General features: G+C 38.8%; 1 protein-coding gene across 1 annotated transcript; it reads left to right on the forward strand.

Annotated features, from left to right (window-relative positions):
• The first annotated feature begins 582 nt into the window (after positions 1 to 582).
• kctd3 (potassium channel tetramerization domain containing 3) lies at positions 583 to 21193 on the forward strand. Its single transcript, XM_059520490.1, has 18 exons — positions 583 to 1030; positions 1936 to 1989; positions 2158 to 2203; positions 2432 to 2505; positions 2596 to 2654; positions 2756 to 2836; positions 2943 to 3098; positions 13112 to 13202; positions 13276 to 13466; positions 13548 to 13663; positions 13752 to 13839; positions 16727 to 16843; positions 16928 to 17098; positions 17175 to 17330; positions 17430 to 17526; positions 17707 to 17906; positions 17988 to 18126; positions 19247 to 21193. The coding sequence occupies exons 1-18, from the start codon at positions 960 to 962 to the stop codon at positions 19797 to 19799; spliced, it is 2460 nt and encodes an 819-aa protein (XP_059376473.1). The 5' UTR covers positions 583 to 959; the 3' UTR covers positions 19800 to 21193.
• Positions 21194 to 27370: the final 6177 nt, after the last annotated feature.

Consider the following 27370-nt stretch of genomic DNA (forward strand, 5'->3'; position numbering starts at 1 on the left):
TTACTATAGAAAGTTAATATAAGCAGTTTTTAGTAGTTGCATGCATAGTAGTTTTGCAGGTTGTAATACACATCATTTTTGCAGTTGATATTGGTAATGCATAGTAGGTTTATAGTGCACACTCTAAAAAATTTGTACGGTCAGTTGTTTTTACTTACAGCAGTCTTTACCCATAAAGAAATTAAAAAATAAAATAAAAATAGGCTACTTGAAACTTTTCATGTTCACTTAAATGAACCTAATACTTTGTAAAATCTGTTTTATTTTACATCGACTAAGTCACCTCGCCTTGAGCACACATGTAAGTCACTAAACATATTACTATGCTAATTATTATTAGTGGTCAATTGCATGACAGCTGGTCATGGAAGGATTGTGGTACTAATAAGTGGCGACCCGCTCCCTGTAGATTAAAAAGTGCCTTCATCTCATACTAGTGTATTTCAGTGTACATGTCCTTTTATATTGTAAGTGTTGTTCATTTCTTTATTTGTAAAATCTTAGTAAGTAGCCAAAAAAAAAAAAAAGTAGCCTATACCTTTAAGACTGTGTAGATGAGATGTTCAGCTTTCTCCTCAAGACACACTGCCAAAACACTGGAACACTGGGCGTGGTCTGCGTCCTGTGTCAGGAATGACGCCGCTCGATTGGCTGACGCTCTGATGAGTCCACAACGTTCTAGCATCGCTCTATGGCGTCCACAACACTGAACGTAGCGTTCCCAAGTCCCATAGGCTACAGAAAAAGGCCTTTGATAGTTGAAGGCCGTGTTTTGAGTTGTTTATTAAAGCTCTGAATATGGAGAACACTGTGTACGAACAGTTCCATCTCACACGTCCTTCTCGTGACGCATAATTTATCGCTGGGTCGTGAGGAAGATTAAAGAGAATCTTGAGGAATCGATGCACAAACTGGATAATCAAATCGCGTGTAACGTTATAACTGTTCGGAATTAGACGATGGCTGGAATTGGGAACAGTTCAACACCTGGAATGGGTGACATCATCCAACTGAATGTCGGAGGAACGAGGTATGCTGACGTCATAACTTCTTTACGCGAACTCGAAGTCAAAACAGTTTTATTTAAGATCAAAGGTTACGTCAACGTGAAGAGGATTTTGACTTTCATATGACGTAATCAGCGTTACGGTACACAAAGTGTCTCCGTTAAAGGCCCGTTCACACCAAACACGATAACTATAAAGATAACGATAAAGATATAGTTCTAAAAATCATTCTCAATGTTAAAGAATAGCAGAGTCCACACCACAACTATAACGATAAAAGCACAGAGAAATGATATCGTTGGAATCACTTTCAGAACGATTTTATTTTCCTGATGAACGATAAAACATTGCCAACCAATCGGAATCAATCCTGCTGTAATGAGCTCGAGAATTTAAAGCAGCAGACGCGCGTCCGCTTAGAATACACAGACAATATCGTTCGCTGGTGTGGACGCTAATATCGTTATCTTTATAGTTATCTTTATAGTTATCGTTCTTGGTGTGAACGGGCCTTTACAATGCCTTAAGCTATAAAGCACATAATTTTGAGCTCAGACTACACATCTTGAACCACAACTATTATTGCGTTAATGGGACTAAGTCTTTTCAGTTCCTTATTTCATCCTCAGCTTCCACATGCTTGACTACAGTCATCATAACCTCCAAAAACCCCTAAACTACCATCATAATTAAACATACATGTATAAACAGAAGAAACACCCTAATAGAAGTAACAAATTCCCCCGTAATAGCATGGTTACATAAGTTAATATAATAAAACTGTGCATTAAAAATATTATAAATACACGAACGCTTCTTACTGTAACAATAACTGTAAACTGGATTTTACATCAGTTCTAGCTCACTGAGTGAAATAAAATGACTTAAAAAATTTATTGTATCATTAATCTTATCTACATATTTTCAGATTTAGCACATCAAGGCAGACTCTGACATGGATTCCTGACTCATTCTTCTCAAGGTAAGATAAGATTGTCTGAAGCAGGGCCATAGCATGTTGTTTTTCTGCTCTTTTTGTGTGTGTGTGTGTATATATATATATATATATATATATATATATATATATATATATATATATATACACTAAACCTCTATCCATTCTTCTCTGTCCATGTATTTTTGTGCTCAGTTTACTTAGTGGAAGAATATCAACACTTCGGGATGAAACTGGAGCTGTGAGTAGAAGTCCTGAAAAGTAGTTTTATCTACTTTTTTTTTTTTTTTTAATGAAAGCATACCAAAAAAAGTATATATAATAATAATAATAATAATAATAATAATGAATGAATATTGAATAACCATGTTTTGTGTGTTCTTTGTTAAAAATAATTTAACTGTTTTCCAGAAGCAAACAAATTAGAAATGTATCCAGGTCTGAAAGTGATCTTTTTTTTTTCTATAAGATATTTATTGACAGAGACCCAACAGCATTTGCACCCATTTTAAACTTTCTTCGAACAAAAGAATTGGACTTGAGGTGAGATATAACATATGCTTATTTGTTATCCATTACATATCCCAAAAATATATAGTTTATTGTGTGTAATCCCCATACTTTCTCTGACAGGGGGGTTAACATAAGTATCCTTCGACATGAAGCCGAGTTCTATGGTATTACCCCCTTAGGTATGTAATAGAAAAAGAAATGTGACTGAATTAGGTGCAGCACCTAATTTATGCATGTATACTTCTTACCTTACATCTCTATTTGTCACTGATATGTTTAGTCCGACGCTTACTGCTTTGTGAAGAACTGGAGCGATCGTCATGTGGAAGTGTGTTGTTTCATGGCTACCTCCCTCCACCAGGTAGGTTGAGAGTAGATCTGTGGAAGATAGAGAAAAAACAGTCACCGTTTCCTCCTCTGTGCCAAATATAACAGATCAGGATGAGGCTGGTATCTTTGTCCTTCAGCTCTCCCAGCGCGGAGCAGTGCCGGAGAGCAGGGTGCAGCTGTTGCAGGTCCAGAGGAGCGCTCAGGCCCCAGTGGCGCAGAGGGGGGTTACCCTCGTTCTTGCCCTCAGTCTTCTCTCCCTGGACCTTCTGGAGCAGATGGACCTCGAAGACTGGGTGAGTAAAAACCGTGCTGTTACTTCTGTGGTTACACTGAAACTGAGACATTTAAAGATGCTGTGCAAAAAAAGATATATTACATGTATGTAGGGTTGTAACGATATACCGGTATGACGATATACCATGATATAAATATGAACGATTATCATACGGTGTACATTTGCTTATCTACGGTATTGAGAGAAAATGACAAACACAGAATCTAAAATGCGCCTAGGCAACAATGTTCAACCTAAGGGGACGTTCACATATCGCGCCTAAAACACGTGGAAAACGTTAGACGAGCTGCTTTCTGATTTTTTCCCAAAGACTTCTGGCACTTGCGCTCTTGAGGCGTCTGCCGTTGCTAAGCAACAATGACCCGCTCTCTCCATGAAGACAAGGAAATTTCAGCAATGGATAAATGAATTTGCAGCACAAAACATTGCTTGCAGTAGCTCTGCTACTTGATTTATTTAAAAATGGCAATCCATATACAGCTATGATCAGCTGTTCCTTCATCTTGGCTGAGCTTTCATCGCGTCGGAGCCTGGAGCACACGTATATTCTAGCGATTCAAACTTACATCGCAGTCTGTTCATTATCAAAACAAAATACAGTCAACTAAACATTTAAAAGGTTACAATGGTCAGTTTAAATAGACCGTATACCGGTCCTCTCTGCTGTTCCAAGGATGTTTTTGCTCATATGAAGAGGATCATCTTTTCTGTGTATGTGCAAATGTGTAAGTAGTTTACATTATAAATAATAGTTTAACATTCAGATACATTTTGAATATGGAAACATTTGGATTTGTGCCGAATGAGACATGAGCAGTAATCTCCAAATAAATGTAGTCAACGCCGCGCTCGCTCGTCCTCGTCTGCACGCATGCGCTGTCATGACCTAATGCACTGTATGCTGGATTTTTAAAAACAAATAGGCTAGGCTTACCGGAATGCAAAAATTCTAAATCTGACATTTTCTAGAACAGAATCCAGCAGGATCAAATTAATGTGAGCAACAGTGTTTTGCTGCAGCAGCGCCGATGGTTGCGGTTCACTTAATGCATAGCGCAGTCACACGCTCGCCACAGTTACATTTGGGATCATTTTATTTTAAATGCCATAATGTCAGTTGAAAACATTGCAATTGTGTTTTAAAATACAACAACGAGCACCAGAAAACCATTTAAAGAGGCGCGTTCAGCGGTCTCCGTGCGGGATAGAAAAGTCAACAAAGTAAATTGATCTCAAATGTATGGCGCTCTCTCTTCATTTTATAAAATAATCCTAATCACATCTATTCATTTTATAATCCTTCTACTAGCATTTTATTCAGACTAAAACCCCCTTTAATTCAAGTGAGAAAGCGTTTTGTGTGTGTGTGTGTGTGTGTGGCTTTTGCACATCCTGTCATGCCAGTGACTGCTGCCTGCAATAGATCCATTTTGCAGCATTATGGTTAACGATTAATAGAGAAATTGATTGTTAATTTAAACGACAATCGATTATGGAATTAATCGATATTTTGCATCCCTACTTTCAAACATTTGTTCAACCCCCCCCCCCCCCCCCCATAAAAAAACAGTTTTGATTGTTTAATATCATATACCGTGAAACCGTTTAACCGCGGTATTTTCTGAGACTATTATCATACCGTGAAAATCTCATACCGTTACAACCCTACATGTATGTATGTATATAAAAATACTTAAAGAAGATAAAAGAATCACCACTGACTATGAATATGATCTCACATATTTGTGTTAACAGTTTTAATAAACCATGTTATAGAATACTTTCATAAATGTATTGTGGATTTTGAAAGCTGTATTAGATGCAGCAGTAGAGAGTACAGAGAACATTAGAACTGGGTTGGTTGTAGCTGTCTCAATGCAGACTGGAGAATAACATGTGCTCCATTCTGGTATGGGCATGTGGGGGGAGGGGTTGGGGTGCCATGAAGACAAAGTAAACCCCTTATAAGCAGTAGTGCAGTAGGCAGGGTGAGGTCATCTTAAAAGGCCTTTTATATCCTCTGTGCCCAGTGAAGTCATGTGAGAAGAATGATGAAAAAGAGATGGAGAAAACAAGTTAATGGACAGGCCTCCCTTTTATAACCATTTTTATTGCATTTTGGTGCATTTATTTATCACAGGGCAAATGTACTGAGCCAATATCACAGAGAATTTGGATAATAATTTTATAAAATTAACAGAACAGGGGAAAAAACATTGTTGTAATGGTACAAAAAGAAGTGTTTAGCAAAAAAAATAATAATAATAATGTCCAAGTGCTCACATCCAGTAAGCAAAAAGCTCAATGTGGGTGCTCCACCAAACAAGAATTTGAACCAAAAATTCAAAGTAGGCAGACAACAGCTACAGAGATAGAACAATATGTATTTATGTTCTCACCACAGGTGACGTTTAGACGCTCTTCATCAGTCAGATTTTTTTCTTCTATCTCTGGAGCTCTGGTGTGCCTACTTTGATTTTTTGGTACAAAAAGAAAAGTGACAATAGCCACTAATAACAGGCAACAGCCAGTAGATATAAAAGGAAACCAAAATAAAATTAAAAAGAAAATAAATAAAATAAAAAACACCAAATGAGCTTATTCTGTCCTAGATGCGTGTTCCATCTACGCAACATTGACAGATAGCTAACAGGAGTCAGAAAAGGGCAGACGCAGTAGTAAAGTTGAAAGTTTTACTGTTTTGTTCTTTCCTCTTCTTTCTCTTTTTTTGTAAAAAGCAAAGCCTTTCCGAGGCACAAAAATGTAAAGAAAACAGAGAGATGACTTGTTGGCCCACCGCACGGAAAGAAACTGGAACACAGCGGCTTTTTCCTGGTTAACCTCTAACCCAAGAGTCACATGACCTAAACCAACCACTAAGAAAATGGTTTACAATAATCAATTTCTTTGTTATAACACCAAACTGCCACAAGATGGTGCTAGCAAATAAAAAACAAATGTGTGTCATGACACTCCCCGCCTGGTATTGTTTAGATACCACCATATAACCTGAGAATGTTCACATAATACCTCACAAATATCAGTCCTCCGTTGGCATGAGCTGAACTGTTTCCGATATAGGTCTGAGGAATGTCTTGATTGTCCCATTCCTTGCAACTCTTAGTTCAACCGTTCTGACTCTTTTGTCACTGCTAGGAAAAATCTTGGTCACAAGAGCCAAAGGCCATTCATTGCGCTTACTTTGAGTATCCTCAAGAAGGACAACATCGCCCTCTCTTAGATTTCATCGTTCCTTTTGCCATTTGCTTCGGCTTTGAAGCGTTGAGAGGTATTCACGCCTCCATCTATTCCAGAAAGTATTAGCAAGATGTTGCACCCTTCTCCATTGCTGTCTATGGAGATTGGTTTCCTTGAAGTCACCTGGAGGTGGGAGGAGTGTATGACCCTTTTTAAGTTAGGAGCATGGGTCTGTTGAAATAGGAACAAGGGGTCTTGAATTGACAATTCCTGTAACCTCTGCCATCAAGGTAGACAACACTTCATGTGTCAAGCGGGAAGGACTGATCTGTTGGAGCATGGAATCTAGTATGCGCCAGGAGACTCCTATCATCCGCTCCCAGGCTCCTCCCATGTGGGATGCGTGAAGTGGATTGAAGACCCATGAACAACCCTCTCCACCCAGGTACTTCCTCACACTAGGCTCTTGAGGATCATTTACCACAATTTCCAGCTCTTTACAGGCTCCTTCAAAATTGGTCCCGCAATCAGACCGGATTTGTCTGGCAGGACCTCGTAGAGCAAAAAACCTTCTCAAGGCGTTTATAAAGGTGGATGAATCCATACTGTCAATCAGCTCAATATGTATGGCACGAATACTCATACAAGTGAAAAGAACAGCCCATCTTTTCCTCTGAGCTTGTCCTCCTCGCGTGCGCCTTGCGACAACTGTCCAAGGTCCAAAAACATCAAGACCGACGTGCGTGAAGGGAGGTTCAGTGCTCAGGCGATCAATGGGCAAGTCCGCCATCTTCTGCTCAGTTACCTTCCCACGAAGCTTGTTGCATATGATGCACTTGTGTACAATGCTGTTGATGCGCTGTGCCTCGGGATGTCATCTCTTTTGGCGATGCAGGTGAGCTCTTCTTGGTAAGCTTCCCTCTGAACGCTCTTGATTACAACTTCCTCTGCTTATAACAACTCTTTCACTGTACGAGGCTTAGCACAGTAGTGCCATGAGCTGCAGGCTCTTTCTATATCATCAGACAACTTGTAAGTCTGGGCGACATGTATGAGAAAAGCTATGGCTCTGACTAATGACCTCCAAGAAGAGAATCGCTCAAATCGTTGACATTCAAGATGAAAATCATCGGATACAGTAGTAGCAAGAGGACGAACTTCTGTGTCCAACTCTAGCCCGAGGAGGTCAAATTCCCTCTCCTCCAGAGACAGATTCTGATCTATTTGCGACAGGAAGGCAGGTCCTGTAAGCCAGGTGGTGGTGCCCAACAGAGCTGCAGGAATGGAGCGGGTGGCATGATCTGCAGGGTTATGCTTAGTAGACACATAGTGCCATTGCATTGGGTTTGACACTCTGTGGATACGCTGCACTCTGTTGGCTACGTTTACATAGAACCATCTTGTCTGGTTATAGATGTACCCCAGGACGACTCTACTATCCGTGTAAAACTCCACAGCATCTAAAGTGAAGTCCAGCTCGTTTGTGATTATCTCTGCTATCTCTGCAGCTAAAACCGCAGCTCCTAGTTCCAGCCTGGGAATGGTATGAGCAGCTTGAGGAGCTAATTTGGCCTTCCCTAATACGAACTCAGTGTGGCATGCTCCTTCGCCATTGATGACACGAAGATATGCCACTGCTGCAATCGCTTTGACAGAAGCATCAGAGAAAATGTGGAGTTCCTTCCTCAGAGCTGTAGAGAGAGTAGTATAAACATATGTTCTAGGAATCTCCAGCTGTTTGAGATCCTCCATGCATTGCATGCTTCTTCCTTGTCTTCAGGGAGGGGAGAATCCCAGTCACAAGTCTCACCTGAGAGTTCTCGTAGCAGGAATTTCCCTTCAATGATGACAGGGGCAAGGAACCCAAGTGGGTCGAAGAGACTGTTGACAGTAGCCAGTATCCCTCTGCGAGTAAAGGCCTTCTTAATGTTGGTTACATGAAAGTAGGGATGGGACGATAACCGGTTTTATTGATAACCGTGATAAAATGTGCTGAAGGTTAGTAATATCGTTTAAAAATGAATTATCATTAAAACCGTGTTTGATTATCGCGGGTATTGATGATATGAGTATTGATAACTCACTATTAAATCATGTCCAGCCAGCAACAGTCTGACGCAAGCGCAGCGCACAATGTTTTTTTTTGTTTTTTTTCGAGAAGGAATGGCGAAAGTCAGTGACTTTTCTATGCTTCTACACTTTTCGTTGTAAGGAAAGAAATGCCACAGAATTTAATCTTTCTTTAAATTAAGTGCATAGAGTTGCTTGTTTTATTAGTTGTTTGTTGATTATTAAATATAAAACTTGCTGAAATGTTTTCAGTGTGAGCATCAACTATTTTTGAACACTTTCATCTCGTTTCAACAAAACCGTGATAATATTGATAATCGTGATAATTTTAGTCACTATAATCGTGATATTAAATTTTCATACCGTCCCATCCCTACATGAAAGGTGAATGTGTCCCCCTTCACATCCCAGCTAAGTCCGAGACTACGTTGGATGGGAGTAGGGTCAACTTCCAAGTTGAGATCTTTGAATCCCTTCGCATGATCTTCGGTCGGAAATGCATTCATTACTTCCTTGCTATTAGAAGCAAACTTGTGCAGTTTTAAATTTGAAGTGGCCAGCATTTTCTTTGTTCGTGTCAACAGATCGATTGTTCCCGCAGCTGTGGGTGTTGACAAAAGTCCATCATCAATGTAGAATTCTCTCTCTACAAAGTGTCTGGCGTCTGAACCATATTCCTCCTCACCATAAGCCGCTGCTCGTCGAAGACCATAAATGGCTACAGCAGGAGATTGACTATTACCGAACACATGCACCATCATGCGGTATTCAATAATCTCTTTGCTGGTGTCATTATCCTTGAACCAGAGAAAACGAAGGAAGTCTCTATCTTCCTCTTTCACAATGAAGCTGTGAAACATCTGTTCGATGTCTGCAGTTACAGCTACCAGCTCCCTTCTAAAACGTAGTAAGACTCCCAAGAGGCTATTATTTAAGTCAGGACCAGAGAGAAGAACATCGTTCAAGGAGATGCCCTGTTTTTGCGCGCTGGAGTCGAAGACAACTCTGATCTGACCGGGCTTCTGTGGGTGGTACACCCCAAAGGTAGTTAAATACCAACATTCCTGGCCTTCTCGAAGAGGAGGGGCTACTTCGGCATGGTCACGATCAAAGATGTTCTGCATGAAGGTAACAAAATGAGACTTCATCTCAGGCAAAAGCAAGGTTAGGCGTGTAAATACCTGTTCTCTATTATTAGGGAGTCGTTGGCGAGGTGTTCTGAATGGGAGTGGTGCGACCCAACTATTGCTCTCGTCCATGAACATCTCTTTATCCATGATGTCCAAAAAACGCCTGTCTTCAATAGACAATCCAACTTTATTATTCTCCAAAGATGGTATCTCCTATTGCATAGTCATCAAAGATGAAGGTGCCATGCGCCAGAGATATCTCAGGCAGAGGCTTGATGTCAAACTTGTCCCTAACGCTGAGTTTGTTGGGACATGGAGGACGTCCATTATCAAGAACATGGGTACGGTAAGCACTAAGTGCTGCAGACCTGTGGACAGATCCTAAGCAGACGTCTCCGACTACGACCCATCCTAGGTCTAGTCTTTGCGCGTAGGGTGCGTTATTAGGACCATTACGTTGCTCCCGTACTTTATGAACCGAAGGATGTCACGACCCAAAAGGAGAAGAATTTGGGCTTCTGGATCCAAAAGAGGAATGCAATGAGCGATGGGCTTTAGGTGAGTGTGCCAACGTGCTTCATCAGGTGTTGGTATCTCGGCCCTGTTGTCTGGCATATTGTTGCATTCGATCAACGTTGGCAATTTCACTTTCATTACTCCATCTAAAGACTCTATAATGAAACCAGTAGCTCTTCTTCCCACAGTCTCTGTCACACCTGCACAGGTACGTAGAGTATATGTTGACTTCTCTCCTTTGACATGCAGCAAGTGGAAGAACTTGGTTCTAGCGAGCGATCTATTGCTCTGGTCATCCAGGATGACATAAAGCTTGATTGCTCCTTCTGGGTGGCCTTCTGGGTAAACCTTAGCCAGGCAAATCTTAGAGCATGACCATGAACATTCACCGTAACCACAGACTTCTGTACACTTGGAAGTTATAGCAGGTTGAGGCGTGTCTATCTCTCCCTCCCCGCCATGATCATATAAGTTTGAAGGCGGTGGTCCTGGATGAAGCGCTGCGATATGAGCATCACTGCCACATTCCTTACATTTAATAGCTGCCTTACAGTCCCTGGCCAGATGAGTGGTTGTTGCACAGCACCTGTAGCAAACACCTTTCTCCTTTAGAAAAGTCTTGCGCTCATCCAGAGGTTTGATCCTAAAACCTCTGCAATGATTGAGAGGGTGGGGCTTCTTATGAATCAGGCAGATTTTATCCACATCATCCAAAACTCATAGTTTGAGCTGTGTGTCTGACTCACAGTCGCTGCTGACACTTCCGTCTTGTGAGTATAGACTGAGCTTTTCATTTGTCTCTTGAATTGCTGCTCTGGTTTCAACACACTATGGATTCCTGAAGACAGAGCAAAACTTGGATCGTTGCGTGTTCGAGCCTCTCTGCAGATGAAATCACAGAAGAATGAAAATGGAGGAAAGGCGACTTGATGTGCTGTTTTGTACTGAGAACCTTGAGCCATCCACCTCTCCTGAAGACTGTAAGGTAACTTATCTACGATGGGAGCAACACCACGTGCGGTGTCAAGATAAGTAAGTCTGGGTAGGTAGCCTTCATGTTTCGCAGACTCCACTTCCTGTAGAAGATCTCCAAGTTCTCTAAGCTTTTTCGCATCTTTGTTGCTGATTTTTTGAAAGCTATCAATCCTGTCAAAGAGGGATTTCTCAATAATCTCTGGAGAGCCATAGCAATCTTCCAAGCGCTCCCATGCTTTTCCCAAGCCTGTGTTTGGATTACCTTTGTGCACAGCTCTGATCCTTCGCACATGTTTTGAAGACTGTTCTCCCAACCATTTAGACAGAAGGTCTAATTGCTCAGCAGCTGACAGGTGCAAACCTTCAATTGCGTTGATGAAAGAGGACTTCCACGCCCAATAATTCTCAGGACGATCATCAAACTTGAAAAGACCTGAATTAACAAGCTCTCGGCATGCTAAGTACCTGGCGACCTCACTCACATTAGTGTCGTTGTTGAACGATGGTTGTGGTGTTGTCTTATATGGAGAAGAAGTGAACGGTGGAATTTGGTATTTTTGACTAGTTGTTTGCACTGTCTTCTGAGGATGCTGCGTTATACTCTCAGTATCAGGTTTACTGTTGGAATCTCTGACATCCCAAGATGCTAAGCGATGATGCCTTGGAGGTGTCTCAGGCCTCAACACATGGACAATGGGCTTTAGAGGTAGTTGACATGGCTCATCTCCAGCTGTAGACAATAACCTCAGTTGAGACTGATTCATGACGTAATCACGAGTGCGATCAGAAACTTCTCTCACATCAGAAATCCTTTCTCCAAGTTCACTATCTGCTGCTGCCTCCAAAACCTTTGTCTCGGCAATGGCTGCTGCCCCCTCACTTTCATGCTTTATAGCTGCCAGAGACGCTTCCATGCATGCCTCTGTAACTTTCATTTGAGCTTTCTCAATCAAGATTTCTGATTCTTTTTTAAGGAATTCAGTCCTGGCCCGTGCAGCTTCCAGTTTAGCGCGAGCCTTGGCAGCAGCAGCGCTAGCCGATGAGCTTCTAGATCTATTAGTCGAAGCAGAAGCTATAGATCTTGTTTCAAATGCTTGACTTCGCTCTGTAGCTTCCCCAGCCTCCATAGCTTTCTCAGCCTCCATAGATTTCTCCGCCATCATGAATTTATAATACTGTCTAGGAGTACAGGGCGTGATGATGAACGAGGAATGATGGAGTTAAAGCTTGCTTTCCTTGAACTTCAGTACCTACTGAGCGGTTGCCTTTTTACTATTCTGTCCTAGATGCGTGTTCCATCTACCAAATATTGACAGATAGCTAACAGGAGTCAGAAAAAGGCAGACGCAGTAGTAAAGTTGAAAGTTTTACTGTTTTGTTCTTTCCTCTTGTTTCTCTTTTTTGTAAAAAGGCAAAGCCTTTCCGAGGCACAAAAACGCAAAGAAAACAGAGAGATGACTTGTTGGCCCACCGCACGGAAAGAAACTGGAACACAGCGGCTTTTTCCTGATTAACCTCTAACCCAAGAGTCACATGACCTAAACCAACCACTAAGAAAATGGTTTACAATAATCAATTTCTTTGTTATAACACCAAACTGCCACAAGATGGTGCTAGCAAATAAAAAATAAATGTGTGTCATGACAGAGCTTGTTGTATTTTCATATTATAACTGTTTTTTGTTCTTTTTATGTTTTTGCATAAACTTGAAAAATTACTTAATAATGAATGAATTAAAATTCTACTAACAAATATTACCGGGTACACTGAACTGAATGTTTTTATGTTAATTACTTTTTTTTTGATGAATCCATGATAATTGTTTTTTTTACCAACCAAACAGACAGTGAGTGTCTGTTAATTTAGATTTTTAAAGGGATAGTTTAAATCTGTTTACACATCCTCAAGTTGTTCCAAACCCATATCGATTCATTCTTTATTTTACCACACACACAAAAAATATGTTTTGAAGAATATGGGTAAACAAACAATTGACTGTAACCATTGACTTCCATAGTATTTTTTTTCATACTACAGTCAATGGCTACCATCAACATTTGAGCCTACTTATCTATCAACATATTGAGGTATTGTTTTGGATTTTTTTTTAATATTACAACAGGATCACCAGTGGACCCTAGGAAGGTGCTGATTGTTGCTGGCCATCATAACTGGATTGTAGCTGCTTATGCTCATTTTGTAATTTGCTACAGGTAAAGCTACAGAACACACTTTGAAATGTAAAATAATAAGGGTTATACTCACCAGACTGGGATTGTTCTTTAGGATAAAGGAATCATCCGGCTGGCAGCAGGTGTTTTCCAGTCCTTACCTGGACTGGGCCATTGAGCGGGTGGCCCTCAATGCAAAAGTTGTAGGTGGCCCACATGGAGATAAAGACAAGATGGTGGCAGCGTCATCAGAGAGCAGCATTATATTGTGGAGTATCCAGGATGGAGGGAGCGGAAGTGAAATAGGTAGAAGGACAGAACAAAAATGAAATGCGCAGTCACTCATGCGTGTCGATTTAAAGATAATGTTTCGCTGTCTTTGTAAAGGTGTGTTCAGTCTTGGAGTACCAGTTGACTCTCTGTTCTTCATTGGGAGTCAGCTGGTTGCCACCAGTCACACGGGGAAGGTAGGAGTGTGGAACGCTGTCACCCAGCACTGGCAGGTAAAGCAATTTCACTTTTATACTATATCCAGACATATTATCAGTGTTCCTATTTGATAACCTCATTTGCAATGCATCACTTGTACAGGTGCAGGATGTAGTGCCCATCACGAGCTGTGACACTGCTGGCTCCTTCCTCTTGCTGGGCTGTAACAACGGCTCAGTTTACTATATTGGTAAGCTGCTCATCTTCTCCTGGATTGCATTGAATTCATTTTTATATGATGTGAGTGGTTAATGAGATGTGCAACCGGCAGTACCAGAATCAGTGTTGAAAACGTAATTACAATTGCATAAACGCATCAGTGTAATTAATTTGACAGAGTAAATAGGTTAAAAAGTCTTATGCAATTCATCATCCTAATGCAGTGCTGTGATCCACGTGTGTTTGATTTTTTGTGAGATTTTAGTGTAGGGAAATGTAGCCTTATAAGATGTCATTTTAATTACTATATACATTAGCATTCAAAAGTTTGGGGTCAGTAAAAGTTTTGTTAAATTAATACTTAGTAAGGATGCATTAAAATGATCAGTAAAGATATTTAGTGTTATATATTTATATTTCAAATGAAAGCTGTTTTGTGACCATTCTATTTATCAAAGAATCATGAAACAATGTATCATAGTATTAAAGGGATAGTTCACCCAAAAATGAAAATGATGTCATTAATAACTCACCCTCATGTCGTTCCAAACCCGTAAGACCTCCGTTCATCTTTGGAACACAGTTTAAGATATTTTAGATTTAGTCCGAGAGCTCTCAGTCCCTCCATTGAAACTGTGTGTATGGTATACTGTCCATGTCATAGAAAGGTAAGAAAAACATCATCAAAGTAGTCCATGTGACATCAGAGGGTCAGTTAGAATTTTTTGAAGCATCGAAAATACATTTTGGTCCAAAAATAGCAAAAACTACGACTTTATTCAGCATTGTCTTCTCTTCCGTGTCTGTTGTAAGACAGTTCAAAACACTGCAGTTTAGTGATATTCGGTTCGTGAACGAATCATTCGATGTAACCGGATCTTCTTGAACCAGTTCACCAAATCGAACTGAATCGTTTTAAACGATTCGCATCTCCAATACGCATTAATCCACAAATGACTTAAACTGTTAACTTTTTTAATGTGGCTGACACTTCCTCTGAGTTAAAATAAACCAATATCCTGGAGTTATTCATTTACTCAAACAGTACACTGACTGAACTGCTGTGAAGAGAGAACTGAAGATGAACACAGAGCCGAGCAGGATAAACAGTTGAAAACAAGATAAACAGTTGAAAACAATTGTGCTGTATCGACCAATATGGGTTTTTCTATAACCGATGCTGATGTTTAGAGGTCAGTCAGCCAATGGCCGATATGTGCTGCCATTTTTTAGGGCCATCATTTATTGAACACTGACTTGAACTATCTCTCGAATCTTAATTTTGTGCACTGCATGGTATTAAAGCTTAATATTTATCCAAAGTTAACCAAACAAATCAATAAACTGACCAAGTAGAAAATATATAAAACGGGTAAAAAAAAAAAAAAAATCAGTTTTAGAGCATTTATCAATCAGAATTTTTCAAGTTTTTTGGAACATAAATTTAAATATACATTTAAATAAAATAAATACAACTTTATAAATAAAAATCAGTTAAACTGAAATTTTTTAAAAATGAAATATATAAAAAATAAATAATAGTAGTGCTGCAAAACAACTAGCAACATTTGTGTTTGGTATAAATGACAGAAAATCTAAAGTGCATTCTAATTTCAAACTTACATAGCAGTCTGTTCATTATTAAAATAAAGTACAGTCAACCAAAAATAAAATGTTACACTGGTCAGAATAAATAGACCTTATACCGGTCCACTCGTTTTTGCTCATGTGAAGAGGATGATGTTTTCCGTCTATGTGCAAATGCGTGTAAAGTACAAGCATAGTTTACATAAAAAAATAAATAAATTGTAGTTTTACATTCAAATACACTGCGAATATGGAAACATTTGGATTTGTGAGAGCTGCCACCTTCTCCCCATGCACAGTGAAATTCTCCGACTCCGATACAGGAAAAATAAAACCGAACTTATAACATTGGTGCTAATTCAATTCAATTCAAGTTTATTTGTAAAGTGCTTTTTACGATACAAATCATTACAAAGCAACTTTACAGAAAATTACGTTTCTACAATATTTAGTAGTAGCTTACAGCTTGCTAATATGTTAGCAAGAAGGCTGCTGATAGTTTTCGACTATAGTCCTTAAAGTTAACTGCAAGTAAGCAAACCTTTAACCAGCTGTATCAATATGCCAGTTCCCGATGGTTCTATGCTATTTGTTTTTTCTTTCACTAAGTGAAGCAACACGTCATAGTTTACTAGTAATATATAGTTAATATATGTCCATAGGACTTTGAAATATCAGAATTTAAGCCTTACCTGTTGTTGAATTTTCTAAAAGGTTTGGCTTGGGGTCCTTCACATGCGGCAGCAACACTTTCCACCGCACCATTAACACGGGGCTGCCCGCAGACATGCCTGACTTTAAATCGGCGCTACTAAACACGGATATCGGCCGATGCTGGTATATATATATATATATATATATATTTTAAAAAAACAACAACAAAAAAAAGGCAAATATCGGCCTGATATATCGGCCACTCGATATATCGGTCGACGTCTAGTTGTGCTTAATATTTTTATGGAAAACCATGTTGTTATTAAGCAGCACAACTGTTTTCAACAGTTAATACTAGTAAATGTAATGTAACAATAATGTCATGGATGGATCATGTGACAATGAAGACTGAAGAAATGAGTGCTGAAAAAAATTTAGCTTATGTTTTAAAATATATTAAAATAGATATTGTATTATAATTACTAATAACATTACCGTTTCTAATCCATTCGGAAACATAAAATATGTATTAAACGTACATTTGAAATGCATTAAACCCAGTTTACATTTAAAATGTCACAACTATAACATTTGAAATACCTCTAATATGTCCACGTAATATGTGAAATGAGAAGATGATAAAAAAAAAGAGCTAACCATATTCTCTTCACTCTCAGACATGCAGAAGTTTCCGCTGAGAATGAAGGACAATGACTTGTTGGTGACAGAGCTGTACCACGACCCATCGAACGATGCCATCACGGCCCTCAGTGTCTACCTGACTCCTAAAACCAGTATGTCCAAAGATGGTTAACTAGTCTTACCAAGATGAATGAAGTGGTTAGTGTGGTCAGTCACTGATCTCACTGTGTTTGCAGGTGTGAGTGGGAACTGGATTGAGATAGCCTATGGAACCAGCTCAGGGGCCGTGCGTGTCATCGTGCAGCATCCAGAGACCGTTGGATCTGGTCCACAGCTCTTCCAGACCTTCACTGTCCATCGCAGCCCTGTCACTAAGATTATGCTCTCTGAAAAGCACTTAGTTTCAGGTAAAAACTACTCCGATATAAGATGATATAACGCAAAATGGTGGTGGTCTGTAATTTCGGCCTGTTTTTGTTGAAGTGTGTGCTGACAATAATCACGTACGCACATGGACGGTGACACGCTTCAGAGGCATGATCTCCACTCAGCCAGGATCTACTCCGCTGGCCTCCTTTAAGATCATCTCACTGGAGGAGACAGAGAGCCACAGCAGCTATTCCTCCGGCAATGACATTGGTGAGAGTCTTGCCTTATATCGGTACACTTAGAACTGAAAAGCTGCTATTGTCCTAACATAGTCAGTTAAATATCACTTCATCTGCTGTTTCCATTCAGGCCCATTTGGAGAGAGAGATGACCAACAGGTGTTCATTCAGAAAGTCATTCCTATTACCAACAAACTCTTTGTTCGTCTCTCCTCTACAGGAAAAAGGTACATTTTGAGACCCGTTTAATTCTTAAACAAGGTGCACACTGCATAATAAGCTTAATAAATATCTCATGATTTAGTGTTGCTATTCATGGGTATTTAGAGTACTATTAAAAAGACTCATTCCAAACCTGTATGTTTTGTGGAACGTAAAATTGATTTATTTTCATACCTGTATTTCAGGATCTGTGAGGTGCAAGCTGTAGATGGCACCACCATCACATGTTTTACAGTGCGAGAGTGTGAAGGCTCGAGCCGCATGGGCTCCAGACCTCGCCGTTACCTCTTCACTGGCCATGCCAACGGCAGCATTCAGATGTGGGACCTCACCACTGCCATGGACACGGTCAACAAGAGTGACGACAAAGCCAAGCGGGAACCAGGTCTGATTATTACTGTGGACAAAATAAGGACAATAAATAGTCTGTTTGATACAGTTGTGAAATGATGTTACCTGTCTGCAGAGGTGGGAGGTCCAACTGAGGAGGAGCTGCTGAAGCTGCTTGACCAATGTGATTTGAGCACATCTCGCTGTGCCACGCCCAACATCAGCCCCGCCCCCTCTGTACTGCAGCACAGCCGGCTGCGAGAGTCCTGCTCCAGGTACTACAGTCCAAAAGCTTATTAACAAAACTCTGAAACTCCGAAAGTCTGAAAAATTGTAGTGCAGTGATGTGTAAGCTAGATGAACTTCTAATTGTTTAGATCCTGAATTTGCTGTCATTCTGGTATTCAAACTCAAACATTGATAAAATTCAGTACGTATGAATAGCTGTGGTATAAAAAAAGTTTATGTTTTATGTCGACATGAACGGACCTTAAAGGTTTTGTTCACTCAAAAATGAAAATTCTGTAATTAATTACTCACCCTCATGTCGTTCCAAACCTTTAAGACCTTCGGATCACAAATTAAGATGTTTTTTGATGAAATCTGAGAGCTTTCTGACCCTGCATAGACAGCAAGGGAACTACCACAGAAAGGTAGTATGGACATTGTTAAAATAGTCCATGTGACATCAGTGATTCAACCGTTGTGGTACTGTCATGAACATGTTGAAATCAGAAGAGAAGAAATTGTTGAATAAGCACAAAATGTACTCTCGTAGCTTCAAGAATTTACGGTTGAACCACTGACGTCACATGAACTAATGTAACAATGTTCTTACTGCCTTTCTGGGCCTTGAATGTTATAGTTACTTTGCTGTATATACAGAATCAGAAAGCTCTTGGATTTCATCAATAATATCTTAATTTGTGGTCTTAATGGTTTGGAACAACATGAGGGTGAGTAAATAATGACAGAATTTCCATTTTTAGCTGAAAATGTAAATGTACTCCATAGTGATGATCACAGCTGTTAAAAGAGCCATTGAACGATATGACTGATGCTATAATTGTTTGAAGGCACTTATTTAAAAAATTACAAATGATTATGGCAATCACAAAAAATTATCTCTGAATAACATCCTATATTTCAGTCCGTTCCTCAGGGAAAGCTTTCAAATGACTAAGATTGTACAGCACATTACACATGAGCTACTTTTATGTTTTTTTTGGCCTTGGTCACTATGAGAAGTTGTATGGAAGAAGTCTGCAGAAATATCAATTCATAAGTAATATTGTAATCAAGTAATGTCAAAATTGTAATTATTTGGGTAAACTAATCCTTTGTTAATGTTCTTAATGAATTTTAAGATTAAATGTTATTTCGTCATTTCTACAGTCTTCAGCTGCAGACTCAGGAGCCCATCGCTGAGACGGCCACCTATGGAGCCTTGCGGCCGTACCGAGAAAGCCCCTTGCTGGCCCGTGCTCGACGCACAGAGAGCTTCCACAGCTACAGAGACTTCCACAGCTTAAACCTGACCAAGGCCCTGCTGGAGAACCACGGACAATGTGGATCCATGGAGGACGAGAACAACGCTGAGGACCCAGACAAAAGGAACTCCACCATGGATCTCTGGGGGTCCAGATCATCTGAAACCCAGTCTGCAGCCACACGTAAACCCCCAGACAGCCCCGGAGACCAGCAGCGAAGGGCCCATTTGATGGAGGAAGGGGCTGCTGACTTTAGACCGGATGGAGCCAGGAGGAGGGGTGCATTTGAAGCTAATTTTCTAAGCAGGAAAAAGGGCCCTCCGGTTCCACAGCTGAGCCCCCCACCTGCAGGAGCTGATGGAGGGGGCAGCGACTCGTCCAGCACCGCCTCACCCTCGCCAACTAAAGTGTCCACATCTCCACGCCATCGCAAGGCTCCTGACGCAGCATGTGAGTGATGGCTTACACAGATTTGTCATACGCAGACGACGTACCAAATACAATAATCAATGACAGGTAAAAGAAATTGAATGGATGATTTCAAAAGTGAAGTGTTTCAGAAGGTAGACGTGAAGGTCTGGCAGGACGGCAGCTGGCAGCTAAAAAAAACTCACTGTGGACAGATTTAAAGGGAAAATGTACAACACAAATGCCATGTCAATTTCACATGTCTGTTAACCAGTTAAAATGAATTTAGCTTTTGTCAGACAGATGACACTTCAGCTTTATGCACCTAATCCTCTCTTCGCTGCTTTTTCCAGGCTTTAAAAAAATTGTTTTTTTTACTTTTAATTCCTTAGAGAAAATTAATAAAGAGTGACTAGATGAATTATTATTCTTTAGCTTTGTACACCTGCACTGCAAAATGTAAAAAAAATTTTATTGATTATGTCCATTAGATAGTCCACCCTAAAAAACATGAAGAAAATTTGAATAAAGAATTTATTCACCTTTATGCAATTTATAAGCCATAGGACTTTCTTTTGTGGATCAGCAAAGGACAATTTTACCAGAATGTCTTTGCTGCTCTCTTCCATACAGTGAAAGCAGATGTAATCCTTTATATTCAGAGCTCTGAGTACAGTAATAGAATTCAATTGGTTAATATTAATAATCTTTTCTTGATAATCCTTCATGACCTCCATGATTTGAATTTGCTCTGATTGTATTGAAAAGATCAGTTTGGACACTCTGCTACTTTTGTTTTCCATGAAAGAAAGAAAAACTGTCCTTGGATTGAAAGACCTCAGATTTTGGGTGGATCATTGCTTAAATGGTTTGCTATTCTCTCGTAAATTAAGTTTTAAAACGTAGATTAGTGTTCTGATGCTACTGGCCACTAACGGTACCCTCAAAACTCTGACGCACTTTATTGTCTGTCTTTACACTCATCCCTTTATAATGAAAGGACTGAACTTCAGCTATGGATCAGGTTTGAAGTGTAGGTTAATAGACTCCACTGCTGCCGTGAAGGCTGCAGGAATCAGAATCCGTTTCTTTCTTCATTAATCCTTTCAGACGATTTGCGCTCTGAACTTTAAGCATGCATCCACGGGGGATTTTTACTCGCTCTATCCATTTTTGGGATTTATTCAGTGCCTTTTGCCAGTTTGGATAGATACTGCTGTGAGAATTCAAAACACACTTAGCTTTTTTCTTTCTTTCTGATGTGAGAGTTGTTTGGATTATCACATTATGCAACTGATTTAAGTGAAGCTGGTTCAGTTTTTACTGACAGGATAAGACACTTATCAAGATGAGAGAAAAGAAAAAAGGTATAAGGTATGTTTTACAGACAGTTGCCAGATTTAAAGGTGATATAAAATTGAAAATAGAAAAAATAGAATTTGTACTAACAGATTAGTTCCTTTTTCTAAAACGCTACAGTACAAACTTCTATTTGAATTAACGCGTCTTCATCAAGTTTCATTTTATCACTTGCATTTTCACTTCTGTTAATAATATATTGTGAAGAATTATTTATATGTGACATGAAGCTAATTTTGCATTGTCAACTGATAAGCATGGTCACTTTTTTTTTTCAGCCATAACACCTTGTGTACAGGTTACAGTATATATCCTGCCAGAGAATATGTACAGTATATATCTAGCAATTAATGATACATATCCAATATAGGCTATTAATGTAGTTATATGTTGCTAAGTGAGATTATTATTGTAATTGCAACTAAATGAAAGCCTTTAACAAAGTACTTACTTTATATAAAGGAAATGAGATCTCATTAATGCTATGCAATCAGTGATAGTGCTGACAGTAGGCTACATAGCCTAAAACATGAAAATGAATAGTAAAAGGTGCTTTTGACAACACCATGAAGCTAGAAAAAATTAGCCACAGATACATCTGTTTCAATTATGTTGCTCATAAATCTGTAAAATACTTCTAATTACATAATACATCTACTATACATATATTTTGTGAGCAAGCTAAAATAAAATATTTTTACATATATTTCATTGAACGTTGTACTTTAATCAGCTACTTGTGTCATTTATTTGCTCTCGGAGATGTTTCAGTGTTGGGGGATATTTAATTGACAAGAGTATGATTCTTTATGCTTGCGTTCAGAAATACAGTCATAACCTGATTTGTGTTTTAATATTATCTCCAGATAAGAGTCTTTATTTGTGTTTTATCTAACAAGACTGGCTTACCTGCTGCACAGATCATGACTACAAGGGCAACATGACTACAAGAGGAAAGTTTATGCTACATGAAATATGTAAAAATGGAAATGGTACATGCACTACAGATCGGTACTCAGCTTCTGTACATATCCGGTGGCACAATAAAGTAACCAAGCAAAGCAAATCAGTCTCAGAATCTTTGATTTTTTTTTAAAAATAAGCATGGTAACATCAACATTACAAACAACTTACTTTTACATGTCACAACTCTCTATAACAACGATTGTCCACAAACCTCTGACTTTTATATATATATATATATATATATATATATATATATTGAAAAAAAAAATTATTGCAACAATAAATAATACTGACACTCCTAAAAAAATGATTCCTAGGATAGCGCGGTTTCATTTTTGCTAATATCTTTGAAATAATAACAACACATGTATAATTAAATATATTCACACTTCACCGGTTTAAGACAACCTCTGATAATAAAAACACATTCACATGTAACAATGATGACCATTTTTTGTATTTTCAATACAGGACACGTCTTCCTCATTCATGTGTCAGTAGAGACAGAAGAGATAAACTTCCTCTCTATGTTGGCATGAATAATTTGGAGACATTAATACTTTATGATTGCGGTAATATTTCATAGCTACACAGCCAGTCATAAGACTCCATATAAAGCTATAATAATACAGTGCTATTTTCAGAACAGTTTGCTTCCTCTCTGCTTCAGTGCTAAAAACAGATTACAGCAAAAGATAATCTATGTCCGGTAATAAAGTACAAGAAATCATAAAAAATAAAAAGTATATTAGGGCTGCAACTAACGATTATTTTGATAATCGATTAATCTGTCGATTATTTTTACGATTAATCGATTTATGTACTTATATTTTAGTTTTTTTCATTTTTTCCCCAAGTAAATTATTAATAAATGGTCTTTATCCTTCAGCATAGATTTTTAAGAGATTTTAACCATTTTGCACTGTCATATCCTAATCAAAAATATACCTGGAGTAGTTTTATTGTGTTAGTAATCCTTTGTCGAACTCTTCTGCAATCAGAACACTGACCCATACTCTAGCAAATTTCACAAGGAGATTTCAAATAATGTTTTCACCGTGGCAGTCCTTAGAGCTCCTAAAGTAGTTTAACATCCTGAACAAAGCTTATTAAGGAATCTTTCAGAACATATTTTCACGAAGAATAAGGATAAAACAGAATAAGATTGCAGTGCGTTGTATTTTATTATTTACTGGGAAACACCTTTATAGCTTATGCTGTGAAATTGTAAACAATCCTTCGAATAAAGTGCCAGTGACATGAAACCTGAATGGAACTCACAATTTAAAGTAAAATCCATCAGAAGGTTGTCCAGAAAAAAAAATTGGACAGTCACACACAAAAAAACCTGCTGTGTGAAAAAGAGCAGTGAATACTTAGAAAAAAAGTGCATTTCAAATATCTTTAAACATTTACCTCTCTCATTCAGTCATAATTAGGCTGCACGACTGAATTTTGAACTGGTAAACGACAAACTGATCACAGAACATGTTTGTAAAGCTTTAAATGTTAACTGTTAAAAAGCAATGTTATCAGCTTTTACGACTAAACATTTGCAAACAACATTGTACTGGAGAATCTGCACAAATAAAAGTCTTAGGGGCCGTTCACATATCGTGCCTAAAAACGCGTGGAAAACGCTAGTCGCGCCGCTTTCTCCTCCTTTCCAAAGCGCTCGTGCAGAAGCGCCCCTGAGGCGTCTGCCTTTGATAAGCAACCATGACGTGCTCTCTCCTTGAAGACGCGGAAATTTCAGCAAAGGATAAATAGATTTGCAGCTCAAAAATCGCTTGCAGTAGCTCTGCTACTAAATTTATTTCAAAACGGAAATCCATATACAACTATGATCAGCTGTTCCTTTCATCTTGACTGAGCTTTTAACGTTGTTACGGGAAAGGATGAAGCTGATTGGTTAGTTCTTGTCACATGACCCGCGATGCGCTTGCAGCATTCTGAAAAGTTGAGATGTTTTTAACTCGATGCGGTGCTGGAAATAACGAACTTGAGCGCGCAAAAGACGCGATATGTGAACGTCCCCTTAAACAGTTCAGTAGTGCAGAGTTTACAGGTTACTCTTCTGTTTTGAAGGCTCAAAGTAAAGTACTCCCAGTCTCCCACATCCCGCTAAATGCTGCAGAGACGCTGTTCGGGAAGCACGTGACATAAAACGAGGCCAGCTATTGGCTATTCGCTACTTCTCCTGCTGTACTGGCTGAGTAAAACCTCCGGTGGCTCATTACTGCCACACTTTGGTCACCGCAGATTTGAAATATGCACGAAATGAGCCGCTTACGGCAAATAAAAGTTATTTAGCAACGAATCGATGACTAAATTAGTTGACAACTATTTTAATAATCGATTTTTATCGATTAAATCGATTCGTTGTTTCAGCTCTAAAGTATATTCTACTTATCCTGTCTTTACATGTATATCTATACATGTATCTATCTATCTATCTATCTATACATATATATCTATATCTATATATATCTATATATATATCTATCTATCTATCTATCTATATCTATATATATATATATATATATATACACATACATACATAAAAAAAAAATATATATATATATATATTTAATGACGCTTCTGGGTCAAGTCAAGGCTGTGAGTATATGTATATAGGCAAGTAGAGACAATGGGTGATGCCTTAAAAATATGAGATTCAACCACACATTTCTTTTAAACAAAATAGAATCAATATGAGCAGACTGTAATTTAAATAAACAAGTCATACAAATACTGCTAATTTCTCATTGCATTCCAATGCAAAGATTTGTCATGTTCAAATAAACCGAATGAAGGTGGTCTCCAAACCATTTCTTTTATAGTTTATATATACTGCATTCATTTGTAACTGTCGCTGTTGTTGTAAATGTGATATTCACTCAGCTACATAATAAGTTGAAGAAAAACTATATTACCAAGAATGGTTTCCACAGTTTTAGGTGTGTGTTAGTCTGTGATCGTGTCTGTAAACATGGTTTGCTCCATCTTCACTCATCCCCCACATACTGCAAAAAATAAATCAATCAAAAATAAACTGCTGGAACACATCAGGAATGTTTACATTAATATAATATGTTTATATTAATATAATATGTACATTACATGTAAAGTTGTTTGTAACATTTGGACTTTTTACATGATTGGTCATTTGTGCCATTCTAGAGTTATATTTTACTAAATGTGTAAATGTGTAGTTTGTATCATGTCCACTGAACTGTAAATGACCATCATCTATGACCAATTTCCCAAAGTAACATTCAAAACACTAAAAAGTTTTTGAAAGTTGTCTGTTTTCAGCAGTCATTACTCCAGGCTTCAGTGTTACATGATCAAATCATTCTAATATATGTTGATTCCATATCAACGTCATCTAACCATGCCGCTGTCAGTGCCGTGCAGGTCAGCGTCCCACGCTCCATCACCCAGAGACTTCTCATCCTGCATGTCGATCAGCTGACTAACACTCCGATGCAAGGAATTCTGGGAATCGGCATGGCTGAGCTCAGCTGGCTCTGGCTGGGAACACGCAGCACAGACATGCTGGCCTGATAGCTGTGGTTGCTTGTGCCTCTGATTTTAGTGTCAGTCAAACCCTGATCAAAACATGTTAAATCAATATAAAGGACAAACACACTCAGTCTGTCAATCACATGCAACAGAGACAGTCAAATCCATCTGATGAGCAAAAGTCAAAAACAAGCCATTGAATGAGAAGGGTTATGCATGAATGCAAATTGCAACCACATTCTGCATGCACTGCCACTCAACAGCAAAACAAAACCCAAAGCATGATGGAAAGTGAATGCAATCTCTAGTAAGTGGTGCTTGGATGTGCAAACAGACAAGTAGAACAAAAGACATTCGTGTCACATAAGTATTTGTAGTTAGCATAAGAAACAGTCATAGTGACAGCTGCCTTAGCAAGTACCACTAATGAGGAAAAATGCAAAACATGCCAATGCAGCAGGCTATAGTGATAATCTATTCTGAAGTACATTCCAGAGCCTGTACCTCAGTGTGCATGGCGAAAAGCTTTAGTGTTATACTGCAGGAGGACTCCGCTATATTGTCAAACTGGGAAGAGGAGAGAGAGAGGAGAGGAGCGGGCTTACCATCAGTGCATCGGGCTGAAGCAGACCTGCAGAAGCATGGGGAGAGCCAGAGAGGAAGGTCTCTGGAGCAGCCAGAAAAGCACAGGCCAGAGTTCAGTTACTTCAGTTCACAGTTTATTGATGGACTGAAGTCGTGTGGATTATTGTGATGTTTTTGTCATATCTCATACTGACGGCACCCATTCACTGCTGAGGATCGATTGGAAAGGAAGTCAGGAAATGCAGTGGAATTTCTATATATCTTTTCTGATGAACAAAAAAAAATCTCATCTTCATCTTGGATGCCCTTGAGGGACTTTTCCATTTTGGGTTAACTATTCCTTTAAATGTTGTGAGTTTTTAATCTGGCTCTTAGCAACCAGACAGCAGCCAAGGCTAAATTTATTTAGATAAAATTTTACAGGAAAAACAGTAAAATATTATTAAAATTTTCTATTTTAATACATTCAAAAATGTAATATATTTTCATGATGGCAAAGCTGAACTGTCAGTAGCCATTAATCCTGTCTTCCAGAAATCATTCTAATATTCTGAAAAAGGAAGAAGAAAAAAAACCCCTTACTGACCCTAAACTTTTAAGATGACTAATATGCTAATCTGAACAGAATCATTGCCTTTATGACTATGACACTGCCATACAGTTGCAGTAGGAAGAGCAGTGTTATTACTCTCTCTTCTGGACATTTAAAGGAACTGCATTTTGCAGCTTTGAGCGTAAACCTCTACAGTCTAACATACATCTTTGCTAATTGATTAAAAATGGTAGAAGGTTAGAGCAAGCTTTACAGACCTAGTGAATAGTGAATTAGAATACAATTTTCTCTCACAAGATAGGTGTCATTAGGTGGATACTTGGTGCTTCTCATCTGAAGGGGCACTATTGGAGGTCTCTCCCTGATGAATGGGGGCTTGCTTAGGGCTCTTCTCTTTTCACTGATCTCATGTTAACTAATGTCATATAGATGACTTTCAGGTAGTAGAGACAGGCTGGTGACAGGTGATTTTCAGCTCGCACCGCACTATGGGTCAATTAACTGTTAGCAGCAGTGATTAGCATGTTAAGTAAATGTAAAATGAAGCTTACTATTTATAATTCTTACAATTACATATAGTAATATAATTATGTATTATAAATAATATATCTTTTATATCTAGTATAATTC

Source organism: Carassius carassius, chromosome 32, assembly GCF_963082965.1.
Source record: "Carassius carassius chromosome 32, fCarCar2.1, whole genome shotgun sequence".
Classification (NCBI taxonomy): Eukaryota; Metazoa; Chordata; class Actinopteri; order Cypriniformes; family Cyprinidae; genus Carassius; species Carassius carassius.

Bases quoted from the DNA above. Each gene is read 5' to 3' on its own strand.
- kctd3 (XM_059520490.1), top strand. From the start codon at position 960: ATGGCTGGAATTGGGAACAGTTCAACACCTGGAATGGGTGACATCATC. The intron at 1,990-2,157 runs GTAAGATAAGAT...TTTTGTGCTCAG, and splicing joins CCTGACTCATTCTTCTCAAG to TTTACTTAGTGGAAGAATAT. The intron at 16,844-16,927 runs GTATGTCCAAAG...CTGTGTTTGCAG, and splicing joins CTACCTGACTCCTAAAACCA to GTGTGAGTGGGAACTGGATT.